This window comes from Rhipicephalus sanguineus, chromosome 2 (assembly GCF_013339695.2).
Source record: "Rhipicephalus sanguineus isolate Rsan-2018 chromosome 2, BIME_Rsan_1.4, whole genome shotgun sequence".
Classification (NCBI taxonomy): domain Eukaryota; kingdom Metazoa; phylum Arthropoda; class Arachnida; order Ixodida; family Ixodidae; genus Rhipicephalus; species Rhipicephalus sanguineus.
This window is the reverse complement of record NC_051177.1, coordinates 25,594,017-25,618,901: the sequence shown is the minus strand read 5'-3', so window position 1 is coordinate 25,618,901 and position 24,885 is coordinate 25,594,017. Positions and strand designations below refer to the sequence as shown.

Sequence of the window (24,885 nt, the reverse complement as noted above, 5' to 3'; positions counted from 1 at the left end):
CTTTCATCTCCATGTTGGAACCAGCGTTTTCTTGAGTTAATACATTTGCGACCGTAGCGGAGCTTGAAAGGCAGCTTTGCCGCAATACGGGGGTGTGATGAGGTGAAGCATATTGAAAATCTAGGGACCACTTTCAATCGGGCGTTGACTGTGTCTTGGCAAAGTTCGACCGCAACGGAGCTTGAAAGGCAGCTTTGCCGCAATACGATTGTGTAATGAGGTGAAGCATATTAAAAATCTGAAGGGGTCATTTTCAATCGGACGTTGACTGTATTTGTTTTTGGGAAGTTCGAATGGTTCGAATAGTAAAATTCCAGTGCGAATTGAATCGAATAGAAACCAATATTCGAAAAAATATTCGAAATTTCGAATATTCGCACACCCCTACTTATAAAGCTTGAGGACAGTGTACCACTTTTGTGTGTGTGTTCATACATTGTGATTACTTATTTTTTATTAACAGTTCATTAACCTATCAGTCTACACAGTTAGTAAAGTTTATAACTGTTTAATATTGGTTTACATGTGACCACCAAGCACAACTGTAACTCCAGTGTTCTCAGACTTTAGTAGAGGTAGGCAAGAAGGCTAGTGCATGCATGCATTGGCAAATCGTGGTTTCCTAGATCTTGTTTTATTGTCATCCTTACGAAAGGCATGACACAGAGTTTCTTAGGCTACACATTACACAGTGCCACAGCAACGAGCAAAAAGAAATGAAGAGAATGGAACTTCTAATGCCTGCACCCCTTCTTTCATGCTTCCATCTTTCTGTGTTGATACTGCTCACTAGCACAGATGAATGTAATTAGTATGATTAGGTGGTTTTGCTACCTGTTACAGCTCCCTGTACTCCAATTGCTTTGAAAGCTATGATACTTACAGTGCACCCATATCAAATTTAAGTGGAACCATTTTTATTAAAGGATTTGCCTTAAAAAAGAAGGTAAAGAAGCATTCATAATGGATATGAAAGCAGAAGTAATGGCGCTGTTGCCTTCTAACTAGGCTTAATTCTTTTACTATATATGTCCCTCTAGAACATGGTGTAAGATATATACTCTTCAGGTGAGGACACACATTAGTCTTGGTTGGCTAGGTAAAGTAGGGACGGCGCATGCCCATTGGTCCGGTGACCGCAGTGCCTATATATCGGAGGCATGATAAAACTTCAAAATGGAAACAATATTATTTCATTGCTATAGCACTGGCGCTTCGCGGGAAACACAAGTGCAATAGACAGAACTCGGCGTGTCTGACTGGTGGTTGGACGCGTGTGAAACAGATGGTTCCCTCTCTCTGCCACTGACCTACTTTCCCACACAGCTCCGTAATTTTGTATTTCCCACAAAGAGCTGATTGCTATAGCAATGAGAGATAAAACCTTTGTCTTGTGGTTTTTTTGAACCACCAATAGATATCCGCTGCTGTCACCAAACTGATGGGCAAGTGTCATTACTTCTTTGATGGGTCGACCGTGCCTCCTTGCCTGCATGCTGTGAAGTGTCTGCACCTAAATAGTATGTATCTTACAATGTTCTCTAGAGCCAGTTATTAAGGTAGTATACCTGCATACTCGTGTTCATGAGCTGTTTAAATACAGTGCGGAAAAAATTGATTGGTACATACTACAAAAAAAACAAAACAATAGATTGTGTGTATCTTCAATACACCCTCATAACAGATCTGTGTATGCTAATAAACCATCCACTGATGTCAGTGCTCCTTCACTGTTTATCATTAGTTTAGGAAGACGTGTTGAACTGAATTCTTATGGCTAGATCACTGGCACATCTGTGCTTGTATTTTTCAAAAATCTTGATTATGTCAGCAGATTTTGTTCATTTCTCTTTTAAAACTTTTTTCTTTGTGTATTTGCAGCTCCTGGACACTCCAACGCCGCTGTATGCGCAGCGGGCCAGTGGTTACTGCTCAAGCTACACCTCCGTGGCTGACACGGGACGGTCCAGTGGCTCTAGCCTGCGTGGCTACAGCATATTCGTGGACCCTGCACTGATGCTCAACGAAAGCCTGTCACGGTTGCGCCACCTCCGCAAACAGTCGGACCTGCAGATGATACGCTGCATCCAACAGGACTCTTGTACCATGGACTACTTCATACGGCCACCTGTGAACCCTGTGACCCTCTTCTTCAATGACTCACAGATGGAGCGGAACTACCGGCACCGCCTTCACCACCGTGACCTTGCACCCACTATGGCCTCTGCCTCGTTCACCACTTACTTTGACATCTTTGTGGCTCTGGGTTTTTATTTGATAATCATGTTTGCCTGCTTTGTGCTGTTTGATACACCAGTTTCGTGGTTATTGTTTTGCCTCTTTGCCACAAGTGTGCACCTCTGCATTTTCATGCTGTGCATCCGTGAAATTCTGGCTACCCGGGGCCACTGGGTGGCCGACTGTTTAGCGCAGATCTACCGCTACTGCACTGAGTGGTACCCTTGGCACGTGGTTGGACTTGTCCTGGTCAGTTTTCCCATTGGTGCCATATTTTCAAATTTCACCTGTGCTGGTGTGCTTTCAACCCCAGAGCGCACCAATGCATTTTGCTACGTGGTCTTTGTCTCTCTTCTGCACTTCTGCAACTTCACCCAGCTCAACTTCTGGCTGCGCTCCCTGCTGGCCACATGTGCAGGGGTAGTTTTAGCGCTCCTTATAGGCCTGCCAGCATGCCCATGCCCTTTGCGCAGTCCTGCTCGTAATATCACACACCTTGAGATCATTTCTGATCTGGGTGTGGAGCTGCCAGGCGTCACTTTCCATCGTGACTCGTACAGCTGCAACCAGTCGGCCATTTACGAGATAGTGCTGCACGTTGTGCTCAATACAATTCTAGTCTGGCTGCTAAATCGCGAGTTTGAGATAAGTTATCGGTTGAGCTTTCATGGCAGCGCCATGGCAGCCCGTGACGAGCAGCGCATCCAGTCGATGAAGAACCAAGCTGACTGGCTCTTGCACAACATAATTCCTCGCCATGTTGCCGAGCAATTGAAGAACACTTCCAAGTACTCTGAGAACCATCGTGATGCCGGGATCATTTTCGCAAGTATTGTTAACTTTCATGAAATGTATGACGAGTCATATGAAGGAGGCAAGGAATATCTACGTGTCCTCAACGAACTTGTGGGCGATTTTGATGAGCTGCTTTCAAAGCCACTTTTTCGCAATGTCACGAAGATCAAGACCATTGGGAGCACGTTTATGGCAGCTTCCGGACTTAACCCCAAGCTGCGACGTGAAAATCCGCATCCTTTCACGCATCTTTTTGAACTTATGGACTTTGCGATAGCGATGCAACAAGTGATTGAGAATTTCAATCAGAACCTTCTTGAGTTTAACTTCGTAATCCGCATTGGCTACTGCTACGGGGATGTCACAGCGGGTGTCATTGGCACAACCAAGCTCTACTATGACATCTGGGGAGATGCTGTCAACACTGCCAGTCGGATGGATTCTCATGGAGTTCCTGGGCGAATACAGATTCCTGAGCACTGCCTTCAGGTATTGCAGGAGCTGTACGTATTCGAGTCACGGGGTTCAATATACATAAAGGGGAAGAACAACATGAATGTGTACCTCCTTGTGAGGAAGAAAGACAAAGTCTTGTATAGGATTCTTCCGTCGACGCAGCGGCCGAGCCTTACTACAACATCCACTGCAGATGAAAAAGAGAAAGTCTCTCCAGCGCCTGATGAACAAGCAAAAGGTGATGAAGCTGAAAAGGAAGCGAAAAGTGAACAGGTATTGCCAGTGTAATGGTGTGTCTGGCTTAATGTAAGCCTTGACCCAAATTAGTATCTCGTCAACAAACGTGGATATCAGTGATTGACGTTTTGACAATATGCAAGCTGCCATACTGCGGTCAACAATAGGCATATAGCGGGGACACAGAAGAACTTGATCAAAATGCTAAGTTTCGTGAAATGGCAGTGCTTTGAATGCATGTGTATGTAGATGTGTGCTTGAATTGTGTTGCTTGTCATAGTATACTACATGTATGTGTGGATGAGTGTGTGAATATGTGTTTTAAACTTACTAAGAACTTCAGCTAACAGACAAAGATGTAATGATGTGCTGAATCTCATTGAGGATAGCAATGCTTGGTGTTTTACACAATACTGTCATTCTTTGATTTCCACCTTATGAAGGTCAACTGGCAAAGCCAAGATGATGTGTTCATGAGACTGCATTAAGCTAAGGTGAAAAGACATGTGAACAAAATTCAGTATGGGAAATCTAGAAATGCTTTGGATAGCAGTGTTTTATGTAGAAGTCCTTTCTGTATATGTGTGTGTGTTTCTGTAAGATTTTATACTATGTTGTTCGTTGGCAGCTATATGGGAGATTCACTGAGATGCATCTTTAGGTAATTGTGATCTATTTTTTGTTAGTTGTCAGTAATGTTTACAGTTTATACTCTTGTTTTAATACTGTGTCATTTGCATTCATTGGTTTGCAGGCCTTGCTGCATGGCTTCACTTCTCACTTCATCGTCATTATCTCAGAAACCACTTATTTCTTCCTCTCTGTTGTTGGTTGTTGTAGTAGCTGTGAACAGTTGTGCATTTTCTTAACAAGATTCTCTTCTTGTTCATATAGTGTGTCATATCGAAACAGTGTTTTTGTAAGAGGCTACTGATACAAAGCATGAGATGGGAACTGCATGCCAATTTAGGCAAATTGCAGTCGTGAGTAGCTTATGCGCACAGCTTTGACGATAGACCTCAGTTGTTTAATGGTATCACGTGGTTCAGATTCTGTTCCTTCTATTTTTGCTGGGCTTGCAGCTGTTTAGCTCTTTAAGTGTTGGGTGTCTTTTTTCCAGTCAGCAAATTCAGTTTCTAAGTAACACATTTCCAGACATTAAATTCAAATGTTATTTATTAACAATGTGTAGCGGAACGCTTCGCAATTTTTTTTGTATATGAAGATTGAAACAGATGAAACAGAATAAGATTGCAGCTTACTAATTATGATTACTGTTTCTTAAGCAACATGGTCTCTTTCTCAATGACCCTTGAAGACACCACATAAACCACATAAAAGCCCTCCTAATCAGAGTTCATAAGCAAATTCTTTTGTTTCCACATCGTTTAAAGGTTTTTTATTTCTGCATTGAGAAAAAGCACGGGCCTTTTGCATGGGCCTGCCACACCAGAAAACCACATAATAGACACTTATATTCAATAAACGTCATCACACGATCTGTCATGTAAAAACAGTACCTACAATTAATGTTTAATTTTAATTAGCTTTTAAGCATAGAGAGAGGAGCCAGTCTATGAGTGTTTTACATTCACGAATCATTTCCAGCATGGTCAGGGGTACACATCGCTGGCTTTACAGGTGTGCTACAGCATGGGACTGAAAGGGTTAAATAACACACCCTGTTCAGATTGTCATTTCTCCATTTTCATTCTATCATCTACATTTTGTTATCACCAGCACATTTCGGGATTTGTGTTGGTGAGTGAGAAAGAGCACATTCAGTGCCATGGAATGCATTTTAATGAAATGGGGCTTTAAGGGACCAGGAAACATGTTTGATGTACCATGTCGTTTTGTTATGTAAGACCAAGCTATTTGCAGGCTGGTTGTTTAGACTATCTGGGCTGCGGGAATATGTACTGTAGTTATGTGTGTTGTAGCAAGAAGGAAACACTTCTAAATTTTTTATGGCTTAGTACTTTTATGCCCTTTTACACAGAATTCAGCATAGGTAGATTTTAAAGAGCGGATACGTTGCAAATTTGATTCTGTTTTAATTTTTTGCAGTGCTGTGTTAGCATCTGCTGACTGAATTACAATGCAGAATCTTTCATAAGCGCCAGGTAGTTGTAGGGGCCCTTAACCACCTTTATGTGAAGTCTCAAGTATGCAGGCTTTGAAACAATGTGCCTCCCAGGAATGTATTACCGAAAGAATTTCTAAGATGTCCTAGTATATATGAATGGAGATGCTACGAGCACACTGCTCGGCCTTTTTATTCATCCTCAACATTCTTTGCTCTAAAGAAGTCAGGTGGTATTGATGGCAACACTTCCTTTATGGCATTGCGTTTCGTTCCTATGAGCTGGTGCAGCCAAGAGTGAGAAGGCGACAGTTTGTTTCCCTAGGAAGCGTGTACTTGTTATCAAAATTGGAAATGCAGATTTTTTACTGCTACAGCCTGTTTAGTTGATTGCATTAATGAATACAAGTAGCAAAAGTTGGAAAAAGTGTAGTGATCCAAACATCCTGCCTGCTTCATGTTGAATATTGGCCAATGACAGCTGTCAATGGAAATCTGCCCAACATCATTAGGGGATAGCTACTGGTGTCTGCCACACTACTGGGAGCAGGTTTCTGTTAAAAAACAAGGGGCACTTACAAACATGCCAACTTTGCACTCTACTTGTGAAGTCCATACACCACTCATAGCTATAAAGTTTGGCTGGCTTCTATCCATGGAATATGTTTTATCATAATACCCAGTGGGTGGTTCAGGGTCCCTTTAATGTTACCAATGAATTATTCCACAGTGTGATTTCAATTCCTTCAGCTATGGAACTTTCTGCAGTTGATATCGTTGTGATGCCTTGACACAGATGCACAGACTTTATAAGACGTGATTGGAAGGAGCTAATGTGGCAAGGATGGGTTGTGAAACATACACACACCAAAGCCCTGAAAGTTGGGAAAAGTATTGAATGTTCCAGTGCTCAGGAAGGAGAGTGGCAGAAATGACTGCACGAAATCTAAATACTGGCTGTTTCTTCAGAACTTTTACAGAAGGGTGGCATTTGACAGAAGATTTTGTTTGATACCATGTTTGGGAGCAATACTACCCATTTCACCCAGAGTTGTCGTGAAGGTAGCATTGTCTGTAGTGATGCTGAGTGGACAGTATATTCACTGATTTGGAGGAATGGTGGTGCCATCTGTCAACAGGCAGGTAAAAATCTTCTGCAGGGATGACAGACTGTGTAGCATTGATGTGCAGGTGAAGTGGATGAATAATATTGGATGAATAACGACATCTTCACGCAGAAGTGGATTATGGTTTGCTCTACGTATGGCACTGCCATTCCTGCCCCTGACAAAATCTGCATTCTTAGTCTGACAATTACAGCAGGTGACATGTAGAATCGAGCTCACTGTTTGCTGTAGAAGTTTGTTACACAAAACACGATTCTTTCTCAGAACATGGCTGTTTCTGGAAGGCAAGAAACATGTTTGCTGAGGGTTCGGAGTATGAAAACAGTGCCTGTGGCACTTACTGCCAGAAGTTTCTGAATAAGGTCTGCTTCATTAGCGCTGTTCCAGTGATTGCTCATAATCATCAGTAACCATCAGGCAATCTAAATGTTCACTGCATGTATCCTAGTGTGCCACGGTAATTATGCTACTGCAGTTTTTAATGTTTGACATGCAACTGTATACATCATGATTCCGACGTGATTAAAGGGACAAAGTGGTGCCAGCTCTAACCATCATACAAAGTGCTACTGATTTCAGAAACCATGATGGAAAAGAAAAAAAGGGTACAATCTGAGTTTGCTTGAGAGCCAGCCAGTGAAATAAAGAAGGGAAGAAGTTCAATGTATTCCAACAGGAACGCTGTTCTTTGGTAGCACTTGGCACTAATGCATTTTTCAGTACGATTTATTACTTTCATGTATGATGCTGCTACAAAGGCTGTGGCTAGCCTTTTAAACATGTTGTACATAAAAAAAAATCTTTTTCCAACTTCTGCTTATGCTTTATAGCCAGGCTTTTCACGTAAGTCTCACTTTGTGCCTTGGCTGACCACCATGCCCCTGCATAGCAGTTTCCTCTGTTTATTCTAGCCAAGCTGACAGGACAATTGGGCTAGTGTGACTCCATAGGCCTCTTGCAACACTTGTCGGTCAACAAATTACAGTTAACACTAAGCAGTCACACTTTCGTATTAATTCTGGATGAAATTAGCTAGTGCTGCCTCCAAACGTTTCACTGCACAAAACTGCCTAGTGCTGCCTCTCTGTGAAGTTGTACTGCAAATGAGTTAATAGCTTTGTAGCACAGCTAAACTTATGTTCCTAAACTGTGCAACTATGTCGACTGTGAAATTGATATTCCTTCAGACTGTCAAGTTAGACTAGACTCTCTTGCCTCTTTCCCGTAAGTGCTGATGAGCATCTGTTACATTCTGTGGTTTGCCTGGCCTTCAATACACGAGTCTGGAATCTGTGTGAAGAAAACACCTTGTAAAATAATGTTTTACACATAGCAAAATTATGCACAGTGTTGCAAGGTTAGCAGCCGCGTTCATGTATATCTGAAGAACAAAAATTTAGACATGCAGTTGTTGTGTTTCTGCCCCTTAGTGAATGAAGCATCCGACGTGTGTTTGTCATATTTAGTTTCTCATTACTTATGACAGAACCTCATAGGTATTCATGTAAGCTTGATGGTACAATACTAGAAATTTTTAGTATGTGTACTTCTTGGCATTAACATCCTAGTGAAATGCCGATACGAAAGTGCAGAAATAAGTGCTGGTTCTGATTCCTTGTGTGGTTCTGTATTCTATCAGCTAACATAAAGGTTTTTGTGGTCACACCAACTTGACAACCAAGAAGTGCCACACAATACGTCGCAGTACATTTGGTTCTGAAAAAGTGTTACCAGATTCATCCACTGGTAGCTTTTCCTTCATGTCATTCCGCTAATATGGTAGTGCCAAAGCACATGCACACTGTCTGAAGTTCTGTATTGTATGTTCCAGGATACTAATGCTATAGGCTAACAAATTTTCTGCTTATTTGTGCTGAAAGAGAGCACCTGGCCTAGTGACAAACTGTGCAGCGTAAAATTTTCTTTGTTTTAAATAAAACTCTTCTTGCGTTACATGATAAATAATTGTTTTAAATCAATGTTAACACAACCCTGAAGTAGCACATTGTGCAGAACAGTGCGTGTGAAGCTGCATCATGAGAGCTTAAGCGTTCAAGCATGATGTGCTTGCGCCTGACGGTTATGTTTTGCTATGGCACAAACAGGCATGTTATAGGAACCACTGTTTTTCAGCTGCTGCTGTACAAGTTTGCAGCTGAAGCCAAAAGACAAGCCATGCCACCTTCCTGAATTTACACAACTTTTTACCGATACTAGATGTCTAGGCTTTGTACTTTTCTAAAAAACAAAAAAAATGTTGTTGTTGTGCCTAGGGTAGTGAAAACACGGTTCAATCCAAAGTGTTTGCACCTCGCACTGGGGAAGAATAACTGTCTTCTCAAACAAAGCATCTAGTCATGTGTTTTTGACTTTCACATAGCACTGGACGAGCAGTCTATTGTTGATGACAATATCATCTACAGGCAGACACTGTGTAATGTGTGAAGGTGCCTGGTTCGAAAAGCGTTTGTCACAGATTTCAGGCCCTTGGAGGAAATCTTTGCACCATTTTTACACACATATTCTGCCTCATGCTCTGGGGTTGCATTCCAACAGTCTGGGTGCACAGCTATGCCTGACGGCTGGAACACGCTTGTTTGCAGGACAAATGGGCATCCCTTTGGCAATCAGGAAGCAACCCTAGTACCAAGTGTCTCCTTTGCTCTGCCTTGTTAATGTTCACACAAAAACTCAGTCACAAGTGTCTGTAGCACTGCATGCGCTTTTTATACCAATTCCTTTGGAGAAAGCGCCTCTCCCGGTGTGTTGTTTACTTGAATTTTGTATGCTCTGTGCTAAATGCTGTAGCAGTATGGTACCCGGTAAACGCACTTCCGTGTCCATGAGAGAGAAATGGGCGCCTTTGGGATCTCTCTGTGGTCCGCCCAAAGCCACGTGGCCACCATATGTGGGGAAAGCCCAGTATTCTAAAGGTGCCAATAATATCTGTTGCCTGCCAGAAACTTATTTGGAATGAGCTCTTCAGTGTCACCTTGCACACACCAAAGCACAGTATTACTGTGGCAATAGTGCATGGTGCCAGGATGTTGTTTCTTACACGTGTGCTTCTATAAAACATTAAACTGAGAAATACAGGCAGAAAAGAAGAAAATGCAGTTGGACTTTTCTAGTCATGTGGATTTCTGGAATGTTCATGTGAATGTGGCTGGCCATTACATCTGTGGTGAACTGTGTGCTTTCTGTCCATTTGTGTCCTACTGCTGACCACCACAGACTTAATACTACTTTTTGCATATCATTACCTTCACACTGGGGATCATCTACACATGTATTTGTTAAATGTGATCTTTGCGCTATACCTGAGATGTTTTAAAAGGGGAAGAAGTCATTTGTTGTTTCTGGATGAGATTGATTGCTAGCTTGTTGGATCGGATTTTTTTACTCATATGTCCTTGAAGATCAAAAGGTTTCTTTTGGAAAGCTCTGTTGCTTTGTTAATGTAAAAATGTGTTGATATTACTGTAATGTTTTAAGTTTGAGAGTTTAACATTCACTGGTCACTGCATTCTAAAACAAAGCTTTTGTATTCATATTTAGGTGTATATATTGACAACTATGAAAAAAATTTTACATGCTTGTTTTCTATGTACAGTATGTCTTTGCTGTCTGTACGAGGGGTTCCCAAATAAATTATTTATTCAATTTGTACACGAGGTGTCATGAATCATTTTCTACTGCTATTGGAACTCAAGGTGGGATTTTTTTTTGCATGTAAACCAAACGTGATGTGTAGTCGAAGGGCACGCTATTGAAAACATCATTTTCAAAGCGCAACGTGCACCAGGCCCCGTTTTACAGAAATAAAAAAAAAAGCAGGCTTTTTGCATAAGTCACTCAAGTTCTCGGTGAGTATCTTAATGATTTTGCGCGCTTTTACTATTTTCTGGAGCTCCGAAACCAATCGTCAGCATGGCAAGTTAGGGGGAGGATAAGTATAATAATTGCTGGGCCAGCTTTGGCTCCTGTGTTTACCACAGCGCCTCGTTTACAGCAAACTTATTTGAAATATCATCTTTTGACGATGTTGAAGCACCGTTTAGGTCAGTTACACAGTTCGTGCACCGCACCAGCTCCATGTGTAGCGGTGTCACACAGGCGCTTTCGATCCGAGTCCGAATACCTCGACGGCGAGTAGCTCTCTTCCGCAGCTAGCGCAAATTTGAAAGCGCACTGGTACTGTGTGACACCCAATAAATTAAGCTTGCAGCCGAGTGCATCAGGACGGTAGCTTTGATTTCACTCTGCCAGAAATATTATTCTAGTTGCAGCGGCTTTATCTTAATAATACCAGGCCCTAGCAAGCGTCTCGTGGCAAAGAGACATTCTTTGCGCTTCGTCTTAAACTGTAATAACGGAGTTTGCAAACCGACTGGCGGGTGCTCTAACATAACCGCGGGTGCCCGGCGATCAGCTGATGCGCGAGTTATCACCTGAGGCAGCCGCGGATAACGTATAAGGTTAATGCAGGTTTACTGTATCGCTGTGGTTAATATCAACTAATGAGTTTGTACGTAGTCGACACAAGTTTTTTTAATAGAGCTCGTTAATCAATCAAGCGGAGCAGCGCAAGAAATCGCGAAGAGTACGGGGGACCGCTCCAAAAAGAAGCGAAATATATGCATTAACAACTTCTTTCGGATAACGTGGCTGAAATAAAAACGTACACAACCGATTTGCAGAATTCACAGCATTTAATACGCATTTACATACTCCAGTTTCGGAAAGAACAAGAAACAAAGTCGGGGCAAGCGAATCAAAACGCGAACAGCCGATTTGCCGCACGCAGAGCACTATGGGAGAGCGGCCATTTGCGTCCCATAATGCATCGCTCAACGCCAGCTTTCGGAGGGTCTTCGGAAGCTGCTCGGCAATCTCCGGAGTGCGTTCGGGATGCCATTACTGCGAGCAGGTAAAAGTGAGCCAATGGCGCTCTAGAGTTTGTGTCACGTGGAAAAATGTGACCAATCACAGGCTTTTATTTCCTTGGCAATGTTTGCTCGGCAATCTTCGTTGTTTTCTCTGACAAGCGTAGAAAAACTTTTCATCAACAGCCGCCATATTGGATGAATAGGAGCCCAAATTTTCAGGAACTGTGCTCTGAATTTTGGCTTCTTTTTTCGTCTAGGCTGTCGTTTTTGAAACGACTGGTCACCTCCGTTCTTCATGGAGTAACTACGGTAAGGGATTGGGAAGCCATCGTCGTGTGATTGCGGCTCCGGACGGCTCGATGCTCGGGACTGCTTGCCTGGGCAGTCGCGGAGCGTTGAAGTTTTGATGGGGTAGTGCGATGCCGTAGAACGCGATCATGAAGAGACTGTCCCCGTGCCTTGACCATGAAGAAGAAAATCGGACTGTGCTACCATATATTTGTGCGTGTGTTGGACCATCAGATCTTCTAAAAGTGTATTGGTATGTCGAAGGTTTAAATTCTTGATAATCTTCCCCATTCTTGAGCGCATAGGGCATCAGTGGTTTAGGCTTATCAATATGGCTGACCATCTTGTGGATGGGCCGCCGAATAAGCGGCAGAAGTTGGCAGAAACTGGCCTGTCGTCGGACAGCGCAGGTGAGTGCACCGTTCTGTTTCTTTTTTATGCCTTGACTGTCTCGGCGATGATTTCTGTGGTTGGAGCTGTGTCTAACGCTGGGATGCTGTATAGATGCACTTGCTCGCCTGTCGCTCGGCAGACCCATGTTTTGGATCGCGTCTCCCAGTTTTCTGGTTCCGCTAGTGCTTGTCGACAGCATAATATCACTACACCGCGCTTGTTATTGCTCATGTTGGGTATCGCCGCTATGATGTTTTCAACTTGTCGTGTGGTTCTGAACGTCGTGCGCCAGTAGTAATGCTGTCCGTAGCTTCACTTCCCCGTGCGCACAGCAAGTTCGTTTTCCGATGCTTGCGATTTCGTCCGAATCGTGATTAGAGATATTTTGTCGCACGCCTGTGTATAAAGGCAAGGCTATTTCTCGGACGAACGGTTATTGCTTTGGCGGAGGAACTATAGAAGTGTACAAGTTTGCCGATGCCGCTGCAGGCCGACCGCCCGCTAACCCTAATTGCGTTTAGAAAGTGCTTGAATCGTATGGTTTATGCGCGAAAATAATTCATTTCTGGCGTTATGTGGTAATGGTGAGTCTGTGAATGTTGTTCGCCTTCGTGCCACGGCCGAAAGAGACTCATCAACAGTGCTTACAATTCGCTGAGGCGCATTCACCCGCGCCCTGCGCTCAGTGGGGAATGTAGCTTGGATCGGTTCCCCGATGGCCCCACACACTTGTTCGCGCCCGGGACGTTTCCGTGCCGCGTAGCTTGCGCGCATGTTCCAGCGATCTGCAAAACGGTTCATTCGCGGCATTTCTCACGTGCTGGCTCGCGCTGGGCGCCGTTTTGGGCGGCCCGATACCCGCGTCAGATGCTTTGGCGTCTTCTCTTCCTGCTGCCGCCACAGCGAACTCGACCTCTTTGGGCGGGATCGCGGCGTGGTGCCACGGGAGACGCGAGAATCCCGTTGGGACATTTGTTGCATCGCTTTCTTCGTTCTCTCGCTATAGCTGGCCAATGTTTTCCCCAAGACGGGCAGGTTTATTGATAAACATTGCAGGGGGGAGTGGCCGCAGGAATGGTCCGTTGGAATGCGCCGCGAAAATGCCCCGACGTCTCGGTCTGACACAGATTCAGGTTGCCGGCCATTTCATACCTGTCATGATTGGGTCTGCCGAAGCGCTAGAACGAGCTAGTGTAACTGGGCGGCTGCTGCGCGCTGTGCTTCTTCCGTGGGAGCCGATGGCAGCCAACGTCCCTCGTTGCTTGCGAGGCAGTGTTTGCAAAACTCCAGGCTGTCTGCCTTCGCAATTAAATCTGATCGAGATTGAGCTCCCTGCCAGTTTGTTAATGTAAACATTTTGGTTGCTCACCGTTACCGTTCTAGCAGTTGCACAGCTGACACTTGAGGTGTATTGATCGACACCCGCGCCACAAAAACTGTTTTATAATTTGTGTGACGACAAAAATTGCGGGCACGTATTAAGGGCCGCAGTTTAACGTGACTCGTTTGTTTTTGATGGGTTGGTGAAAACTACCTGTTGCAGGCATCGGGTATGCAGACACAACACACAGTGCGTTCAGAAATGCAGCCTTTCCACGCGAGTCATTGTAGCGTAAACTTAATGTGTTGATGTAATACTACATAACTGTCAAATTGTGTATTCTGAAGCCTTCCTGCTCTATAAAGGCACTGGGTGCGCGAGTGTTGTAATGTTAGTTTGTGTTCGAATTTAGGCTGGCACTGTTTTGTTCTCCTGTCAGTGCCTGCCCATTCTCAGTTGCTGTTGTGAGTAATCTATACCTGGAGTGCTAGTAAGAGCATGAGAAAGCATAATACACAATATGCAATGTATATTGTCCGGCACATTGCTGTATGGAAATGTATGCACACTGTTTTATAGCAGATCTCTTAGATCCATTGCTGAAACATGCATGCACACTGCAGTGCAAAATCTAATACTAAAGGTCAACAGTCACAAACTGCGATCAAGTAGCTTAACACATTCTCTTCATGTTTCGAATGGCCACGTACAGGGGCACCATGAAATGTATATAAGGAGTTCATAAATGTGTGCACTGTGCTTTTCATATACATTCAACCCAATATTTCAGTAATGGCTGCATTGGTGCTGCAGCTTTTGTGTGTTTTGTTCGGCTAGATACAAGCGCTCCACCATCATTTGCCTCTGTTTCAGCTGCACTTTCATGCTCGTCAACATTTTGGGGCATATCGTTAGAGTCAAGTTATTATTACATTGCAAACATTTCAGTGTTGTGAATGAGACTCCGCAGCACGTGTAGCATGTACATCCTGAATCTCAAGGCATGGCAGCGGTGGTTGTACCTGAGATATAAGTGTGGGAAGGTGTAGTAATTGTTACTGTGTGACTTGCCAGTGACACATGGAACTGATGTCTGTGGGTGTGTGAGTGCAGCCAGCACTTTCTAACAGCCACTACAGTAATGCCTGTTTTGTTTTGATTCTTTGTAATTTATCGTCTATCCAGGTATATGTAGAGTACACAGGAAGTGAACAAGAGAATGCTGCAGCTTTTTTCAGAAGTGCGTCATTGAGTATTGAAACCATCATTGGAGGTTACCCCATCATGGTGATGGTGATAGGAATATTTATAAGAATGTGCATATTAGCACACTTATTTTGACTGGCAGATGTAAGTGAACATTGTATTGTGCTGCACTCGAATGGCTTCTACACGAACAGGAGGGAAGACAAAATCTGCAGGCATGAATGGCTACACAAAGCAGTCTGACATTGGAATAATGAATTTTCATTTAGCGCACTCCATACAGTGAGAGAACTGCAGTGCACATTACATTGTCTTTTGTACTGTTTGCTTTAACGGTTTCGCATTGCTCAAGGTGTCAACACTTATTACTTAGTGCAAGCTTTGTGGTTTGATGTGCATGAGTGCTTCAGACTTTTGTCTTAGCAGATATTTGCAACCTTTTTTGTTTCTGCTTGCGGTGGCAGATTTCAGCCGGCTCTGGGACCTGGAGAATGAGCTGCCAGAAGAGCTCATGGGTTCAGGAGGGGGCCCACCCCTGGGTGACTTAAGTGGTGGCCCCACCCAGTCGACGGGTGCTGCCCAGCAAAATGGCACAGGCGGTGAGGAGGCAGCTGGCCAGCAGCATCAGCAATTGTCACAGCTGCTCCAAAGAAACACCAACCACGGGAGTCCCAAAGAGCTGGGTGGTGGCCCTAAGAGGATTGGCGGACCTATGCTCAATGGGCCTATGGGACCCATGGGACAGGCAAGGCCGCCGACGTCTCTAGGAGGCCTTCTCGGACCAAACTCCCCGCATGGTGGTCCCTCCGGAATGGTTGCACCCCCACCTGGCATGAAGGTAGGTGCATTGTTATGGTGTCGTCACAGCTTCAGTTTACAGCTACTGTGCTCTGACAAAACAGAATGCAAAGCTGGCCTTACATGCAGATTGGGTTATCAGAGAACCTCAGATACATTGAAGACCGAAGGTTACCAGGGCTTCTAACCCTCGAGGTGTAGGTGGTATAATCTAGGGATCCCTCTCATTCTGTTTGTTACCGTTTGCTCTACTGTAGGCCAAGTACCACTCCAACCATTGACAAATTGTGTAAAGGAAAAGAGTTAACCTAGTATAGGTAATTATTTCGACACAGGTGCTGCTTGTTGGAAAGAAAACTCAATTTTTTATATTGCTTACACAATTGAACACAGGTGTATCAAATTATTCTTTATACGAACAGTTATAACATCTTCCTGGAAGTTCTGTGCAGGAGCATAGCACTGTAGTATGTGTATACGAAACTCCCGTTCACCACCTCATCTGATATATTGAATGCTACGCTGTGCTGTGCCCTGTAAGTTCACTTTTAACTGGTACATACGTGATCACTTCTTGCTTTGTTGCAAATATTCATGCCAATGAAGTTACATTGCTTTGACAGATGCTGTCAAGCAGGATATTTAATGTGAAGACCATGAAGGAAAAATAAGCAAGGTGTGACTAAAGATATGGGTGGCTAGCACAGCAGGGATTTTATTTACACCTTATAATGGCGGTTTTGGCTTAATAAGCTTCATTGCAACACAGCCGTGTAGTGCAGTGAATACTACTAGTGGAGAGGACTCACTACCACTTTGCAGTGAAGCACCCTACCCGTGCCTGTTTGTTATCTGGGGAAAACAAAAAGGGAAAAAAAAGCTTCACGCTGTGTCAGGAACCATCCTAGTCGCATACAGGTATTCCACAAGATGATGTGGATGAAAAATAAAGAGAATAAGTATAAGTAAACTATGCCTCTAAGGTGGCTTTGGAAAGAAAGAAATACTAACTAAATTCACAATTTCGTGGCACTGTTGGGCACATGTGGAGTTTTCAGGTAAGCTCTATGAAAGATATATTGTATTTTGAGTTATTGATATATCAGACTATTTTTTAATCGGCTTCGAGTTTAATGTATCTGTGTTTGGGGGGGACTGTACGCGTGTGTGGCTTACAGTGGCGTAAATCAGGGGGGGTTCCGTGGTCCTGACTCTCCTTGTGTTCAGGCTTGGGGGAACGCCCCTTGCAAATGTCTCCCCTTGAGATTTATCTTTCAAAACTCATACTTTAATTTCTTGACAGTTAAGAATATCGCACTCTCTGGAAAACCAATTCTAAAATTTGAGACCCTTCCAGTAAACAGAAATGAAGTACAAAAGTGAAAGCTGCTTGTCATTTCAAGAAGCACTGTAGAGTGTGAGCTTTCTGCAATGCTACGGGTTACTTCTGACGTGCCGCAAATGTTTATTATGCTGAGTTTCAAAATGCAAATGAAAGAATCCCCGATCATCTACTGTTATTTACGATGATGATTTGTTGAAAGCCATTCACAATGAAGTATAAGGGCGATTCCTCGAGTATGATTGTGTTACATTAAAAAAATCACTGGTGAACATAAATGCTTTACAAGAAAGTTTCCAGGGGTAAATTGTGCGAGGCTATTTCGTACAGGTCTACATGATAGGGAATATGCTGAATTTTAAAGAAGAGCTGTACCTTTTTGCGTTATCATAAAAAAAGTGCTGGCATTTTTCCTTTCGTGGTTTAACACGAATGACATGGCTAGAAATATGCCAGAGCCTACCTATATGAGTTACACTTAGAACTAACTGTGCCATGCTATGTGCACTTGTACTATTGGCTGCTCATGCTCGTTTTTAAAATTTTATTTGAAAACATAATTTTAATTTTGATATAATTAAAAGTACACTTTTATAAAAACAAAATGACCTCCGTCACACGTATGTGGTCCCCCTTCGTGATTTTTTGGGACTTACGCCACTGGTGGCTGACATTGTTGCATTTTTCAGGTGAAGGTGGTATGTTGACTAGGTTCAGTAACTTTTTTTAAAAATCTTGCGAGGTATGCCAAGTTTGTGTGCATGAATTGCAGGGGCCAGGTGGAGCCATGGGCCAAGCATCGTTCCATGGAGGTTATGGCCAAGTGATGTCAATGGGCCAGTTGAGTCAATCTCAACAGAGGCCCATGGGAGCCAACCTAGGAGCGGCGTTAGGCATGCCCCCGCGCTATTCAAGTGTAGATTCTTCGCAACTGCAAAACGTGAGCTGCTTGTCATTCTGCGGGTTCTTAAATTTCAAACTATGTGAATACGTTGTGCAGCAATACCCTGAGCAGCAAGTGTGTGTATCTTGTAATTACTTGATTGTTATGCGCCTTTGATTCTAATGCTGACCCAATTATGATGACACCGACCTGTCACTGTTGCTTACAGAAACATTGTTCCACATCGCACCAAGATGTCAATGCAACAGAAATACAAGTGAAGTCTAGCAAACTTACAGGATAAAGAGAGAAATGTTATGTACAGATTGTTGTTCGTGACATGAAGGAAAGCATAATACTGTCAAATTCCATTATAGTGAACCTCGGATTAACAGTTTTATCAGATTAACAAATATTTGAATATCCCCTTGCAAATGTCCATTGGTTTAATGCAACAAATATTTCACTACCATGAATTTCAGAACGCTGGATGTTTCAGAATAACATATTGAATTTTGTCGCCCTTGTGTCTCAACAACCCTTCTAAATAACGAATTGCGAACTTAAAATGTTATTCGTTGTGGTGTAAACTGTGCCCGGCTCCGTATGAGCCACTATCATCATCTGAATGCCCGTTTATTTCTTTATGTGCCTGCCCCTTTCTAAATGCACGATAGCCCTATCTCCATCATCATCGCCTGTACTTGTTTTCCTTGCCAGGCTTCGCGTCGCTGCCTTTGCTTCGTCGACCAGCTACGTCTGCACACTTGTGCATGGCTGTTTTGCTTGCCTTGATGTTTGTATGTTCACAATGAGCTCCGGAAGCAGCTTGAAAGAAAAACGGCGGCACTTACCAGAGGTATCTCGTTCAGCAAGATAGTGAAGAATGTGACGTGAATGACCTAAGGGATGAGGTTGCAGAATGACTTGCCGTGGATGCTTCAATAACATTTGAACACTACGTGCAGTGCGATGACGAAGTGTGCACGTTGGCTGAACCGACCACCGATGAGATCAACACCGTTTTTCATGATCAAGGAAACAGCGATGAGGGCAATGGAAGTGATGATGATGCTGAAATAGCGCGTATGAAGCTATGCCAAAAATCGGTATCTTAACGCCGATGTTTCGAAGTACATTATAGAGATGCACTCTTTGAAGAGTTCATCTTGCAGCAGTTAAGCTGCACCCACCACACAAAGATCACGGTTTTCTTCAAATAAATGTGCACTCATTCAGGAACACTTCATGTTTTTCTGTTGTTGTTTTTTTCGCACTTATTAGAAAATAATGTGTTTGAGTGGTGCTCCGAGCTAAGGAGCTCGAATCTGCTACTCCAGTTAAGGGCCGTCCAGAGGGCCCACGACACGGCGGTGAGGCTTGGCCTCCCCGTCCCCACATGGGAGCGGCCTGCGGCGCTGCCGCCCTGAACGGCTGCGGTGCTCCTCAGGACTATCTTAATAAAGTTCATTGTCTGCGAATGTATACCCGGCGAAGTTAGGCGACTCATTTGTGGCATTTATGATTGTTATCGCAAATTTTCTATTTTTTTTTTTCACAGTGATTTTTCACAATAATGATTTTTAGCGGTCCCTTCGGATGCGTTGTAAGTAGAATTTCAGTGCACCAAACATTCATTTCTTTAGAAAATACTCGCACATGTATTACTGAGCCACGCGTGAATGGACCAATAAGGGATGGGGCAGCTGGCTGCCATAAATGCGTGCATCAATGCTTTGCTTGAGGCCAACGTGCCAAAGTCTACTCCATCACAGCCATATGTGAACAGCATGAATGCAGAAACACTTCACCCCTTTTACGACTTCATCGGCTTTAATCTACCTCTGCGTTAGTCACATACCTTCGGAACTGAATAGTAACTGTCGATTATCGTGTCGATAGCGACTGCGGTTTTGTGCGCAGTGGTTGCGGCAAACGGTAGCTTCATTTTCTATTCGTGTGCACTGCCCGTGCATGTGCCTTAAGAACTACATCGTTCCTATCTATGATCGTGTCTACCATGGTCTTGTTCACGGCGGTTGTGGCAAGCAGCATCGCTTTTACTCGGTGAGCGTTGGATGTGCATGCACTTTTGGAGTTTCGTCGTCACTGGGCGATTGTGTCGACAGTGACCGTCGCTTCGTGTGCAGGGCTTGTGCAAACAGTAGTTCAGGTTTCAGTTCATGTGCACTGGCCATGCGCGTAATTCCAGAGCTTGCAGAGCGCGTTGCTGCTGGCGGTCGCTCAACGGTTTTGGTACCCAAGTTCGTCTCACACATCACAATGTGGAAAAGTGTTCGGAAGATTCGAATTTTGGTTCATTGGACACAATGGAATTTGGCCGGGGAATTTTAAGAATTTGTACCAGACCGAAAATCGTATAAACTGGTTTCGTATCGCTGAGATTCTACTGTATTGAGATTTGACTTTAATGGTAAACTGATACAACTGCGCAACATCATTCATCGTTAAGGGCCATCTCCCACTCATGGCTCACGGTCCTGCTCCACTGAGAGCAAGGCACAGTGCCAGAGATGTGGAAACATGCACGAATAATCGTGATCCCCAAACCAGGCAAGAAACTGGCAATTGAAAACCTTGGACCCATTTCGCTGGCATCCTGCTTCGGCAAGGTGTGTGAAAGAACCATAAACTCAAGACTACAGAATCACTTGGGAGATAACAAGCACCTGTCGGACACCATGTTCGATGCTGGCCTGTCCTCGCAGGACGTATTACTCCAAATCAAGGAAGAGATTCTCAGCAATGTTCCCCGCAACGGTGAACACGTCCTCTTAACATAAAAGGGGCTTTCGACAACATCAGCCACCGAGGAATCCTGGAGGGGCTCGCCGACGCCAACTGTGGCGGAAGAGCGTGCAAGTACATTCAGAGCTTCCTAAGCCACCGCATGACGGAGCTGAAGATCAGAGAGCTTCAGACCCCAGCATACCAACCCCCCAGCAAGGGCACACCTCAAGGAGCTGTAGTATCACCCATGCTCTTCAACGTCGCCATGATCGGCCTAGCACGAAAGGTGCAGGAAGTAGAAGGTCTCCGCCATGGCTGCCACGTCATCCAATAATACGTGAGCGAATGGGGACTGCAATGCTCCCCAGAGAAATCTGAAATATTATGAGTATGGCGAGGCTGAAGTAACCACAAAGTCCCCGCAGACCTGTCACGAAAACTTAACAGAAGCCTCATACCAGCGAAACCACTGATCAGGATGCTGGGCATGTGGCTGCAGAGTAACCAGTGGGTCACCCACACCCTTACACTCCTCCAAACCAGTTTCGAGGCTATATCACGCATGATATCCCACGTAACATCCAAGAGCAGAGGCACGAAGGAAAGAGACACCCTCCGACTCGTTGTAAGCCTGGTGGTGAGCAGAATCGCATACAGCCTATCCTATTGTCATCTCACACAATCTGAGACGATGTGGCCCGACACCCTCTTGCAAATGACATTCAGGACTGCTCTCCGCTTGCCGATAAGTACATCCACTGAGAAATTGCTGGCACTGGGGCTTCATAACACCCTCAGCGAACTTGCCGAAGGCCTTCACGTCTCGCAGCAAGACTCTAGCGTTTTCGCACTGGCCGGCTGGTCCTACAAACCTTTGGATTCCGTGCTTCAAGGACAAGAGCCCGGGAAACTTGTGAAATACCTTGTCATGTTCTGGACGAGTATCACACTGCCCCAATCCCAGCAGCATGGACCCCAACCTACACTGGCAGGAGAAGAGCAAGGCCCCACTACTTTCAGAAAACGTACAGATTTCGAACTGCGGCCCGTTTTACGGATGCCGCCATGTATGGGAGGAAGACTAAGGGCGCAGTGGCAGTAGTAAGCGACTTCTGAGGCCACGTTACCTCTGGTGCATCGATCCGCCCCTGCAAGATCACAGAAGCCGAAGAGCTGGCCACTGCACTAGCCATCCATGAAGGCCAGCATGCAAACAGGCCGCTGACGATACTCATGGACTCCCACAGGCCTGCAGGAACTTCCTACAGGGCAGAAATGGTGCACCTGCTGCACAAGTCCTTGCACAAATACCAAGGGAAGGCAAGGAGGACTGCAGCATCCAGACCATCATATGGATACCGGGACATGCTGGCATCACTGGTAACCTGCATGCCGACCGAGCAGCTCGAGGCTTTGTACCCAACCGAGTGCTCCTTACGTTGACTGCAGAGGACCCAGAGACAGTCGACCTCTAGTATGCCACAATACTGAATTACCACAGAGGGTGCCACCTGCATTATCAAAAGCTTACAACAGAGGAGGCCACTGCATGGCGAAGACTCCAAACAGGCACCCACAAAAACTACACACATTACATCGCATGCACCCCATAGCCTAGTGACATTCGAATGTCCATAGTGCGGGGTTACACCAACCCTGTGAGACATTACGTGGGAGTGCACGCTACACAACCTAGAACACCACAACTTAAACATTGCGAGTGAGCAATGGGAGGCACTGCTGTCCAGCTCTGTCCTCGACGACCAGATCAGGCTGGTCCATAGGCCAGGGAGGATGGCGAGAGCCAGCGGTACCCTCGACTAGGGGCCTCGACCATCAGCAAAGCCCCTTCAGGGCAACTGCAATAAAGTTTGTCATCATCATCATCATCATCATCATCATCATCTTGTGTGTCTATGCAGTTAGTGTTCATTCACACTTCAAATGTGTTCTTTTATCTGGTAAATTTGCTTTTTAAAGCTCGCCAGCATTCCCGTATGCGCAGACTGTTCCTTGGTGGTAACTTGTGGTGCCGCTGACGGTTTGTTCTGCTCATGCAGCAACACGGGCAGCCACCACCTCAGCAGGCGCAGCAGCTGGCTGGTCCTCCGATGGGGCAGGCAGCTCCACCCCCGGGTGTGGCGCCCCCCCAGCAGCCGCCGCCTCCCCATCCTGGTGGAGGTGGTCCGCCGCTTGGTACACCTCCTGCGGCAGCGGCCCCCTCAACAGCTGATCCCGAGAAACGCAAGCTCATCCAGCAGCAGCTTGTGCTCCTGCTGCACGCACACAAGTGCCAGCGGAGGGAGTCCCAGGCAGCTAACGGAGAGGTGTGTACGATAATTTATTAAGAAGCTGTTGCTGCGCGATAGGTTACCACAACGCCATTTTGTTTCCTCACAATTTCATGGTATGTCTTGGGCAGCGTTCTTAGTCATGCAGAACCCCTTGGAGCAATGCTATTTCCTCTAATGCTTACAGCGTAAGTCACCAAAACATTTCTTTAACAGCGAAGTCGTTTAAGCTGTCAGTAACTTGTGCTTTGTCGTAAAAAATGATCCTCATCATGAACCGGCACACGCTCTCTTCATTCTCTTTACAATGAAGCTGTTTAAGCTATCGGTAACTTGCGCTTCGTCGTACAAAACTCCTCAGGAACGTATGCGCCACAGGAATTGGGCAAGCCCCACTACCGTGTACAGCAGATGCGAGTGTCAAACGAAAATGAACACATGAAAAAGAGAGTGAGAAAGGAAGAGATAGAAAGAAACAGGATGAGAAAAATAGAGAGAAATAAGGAAAATAAAGGCCTAAAAAGATTGACAGAAAAATGGAGAAAGAGAGGTAGGGAAAGAGAGAGGTAGAAAGAGGAAGTTATAAATAGAGAGAGGGAAAGAAAGGGAACAAAGAGAAAGCAATAAAGAAAGGGAGAAAGAAATAGAGTGAGAAACAAAGAAATAGAAACATACAGAAAAAGAGATACAAGGAACAAGAGAGAAAGAAAAACAAGGAAGGCTGCCCAACTGCGCTCTTCCTTCAGGCTTGGTACGACTAATGCGAAGCTGTTATAATTTTTTTCCATGGCCACACATGTGCAAGACGTTGGTCAAGCTGCTGTGTGTATCCGAGAATTGAGACATGTGGCTGCAGGTGTTTGTATCTGTTCAAATTTATGAATGTTGAGAAGTTGACATCCAAAGAGCCATGTTGCTGACAAAATGAACGCAGGAAGCAAAATGTTTACAACTGGTACGTACAATGTTCTGAATTTCGTGTATCTGTTCAAATTTATGAATGTTGAGAAGTTGACATCCAAAGAGCCATGTTGCTGACAAAATGAACGCAGGAAGCAAAATGTTTACAACTGGTACGTACAATGTTCTGAATTTCGCGCCACGCAGTGCGACGCCGCCATTAGACAGTGGTGCGCTCACACCCTGGCAGAAGAGTGGAGCCGCGATAGAGTTGTCCGCATTTTTTTTTCTTTTTTTTCCTTTTTGTGGTACGTCAAGTCGCAGTTCCAGTGATCAGAAGTACAAAGCTCGTCACAAGTATTTAGGGAAATGGTGTAAGATGCCCTTAATGATCTGACATCGGATATGAAGTCGGCTGCATTGCGTGAGCATGTCTGGGTTGTGTCTCTTCTATAAATAGGGAAGAATTTACTCCTGGGGTCTTTACAGTTGCCCTTAGTAACTGAGCGTCTCTTGTGACCATGTCTCTTGTATGTAATGTTGTTAACATGGTGGATATAGGAAAACCAGCTGAAACGTTTTCAAATGTTTCCTATAGCCGAGTGTCTGTTGTAACCATGTCTCTTGTAACAAGATTTTACTGCATCTGCTAGCATTTGTTGTGAAAGTATTAGGTTTTAGTTTTAAGGGAGACTGAACATAATTAGTTGCAGAGCAAAGTTTAATTTTTGCTTAGTTTCAATATTTTTGCACAGTGTCTGGATAGACATAAGCACTTTGTAATTTACTAAGAGTCAAATAAGATTAAACACCATGGTTTTCCTGAAAATTTAGTACATAAAAGAGTGCCTGTAAAAAGTGTAACTTTCTGCCAATGTGTGTGG

At 44.5% G+C, this 24,885-nt stretch overlaps 2 protein-coding genes across 5 annotated transcripts in view; both read left to right on the top strand.

The window, feature by feature from the left end:
• LOC119382569 (adenylate cyclase type 9) overlaps window positions 1-10,608 on the top strand; it is a 106,363-nt gene extending 95,755 nt beyond the window's left edge. For all 3 annotated transcript variants that reach the window (XM_037650325.2, XM_049412240.1, XM_037650324.2), the window contains one exon: window positions 1,882-10,608. In XM_037650325.2, coding sequence (XP_037506253.1) covers window positions 1,882-3,777 — 1,896 coding nt within the window. In that variant the 3' untranslated portion in view covers window positions 3,778-10,608. The remainder of the gene's footprint in view (window positions 1-1,881) is intronic.
• A 1,383-nt stretch (window positions 10,609-11,991) lies between these two features.
• The window catches only part of LOC119382568 (CREB-binding protein), a 95,354-nt gene continuing 82,460 nt past the window's right edge, over window positions 11,992-24,885 (top strand). For both annotated transcript variants that reach the window (XM_049412238.1, XM_037650322.2), the window contains exons 1-4: window positions 11,992-12,526; window positions 15,501-15,874; window positions 17,949-18,116; window positions 22,871-23,137. In XM_049412238.1, the coding sequence (XP_049268195.1) occupies window positions 12,448-12,526; window positions 15,501-15,874; window positions 17,949-18,116; window positions 22,871-23,137 (888 nt within the window). In that variant the 5' untranslated portion in view covers window positions 11,992-12,447. The remainder of the gene's footprint in view (window positions 12,527-15,500; window positions 15,875-17,948; window positions 18,117-22,870; window positions 23,138-24,885) is intronic.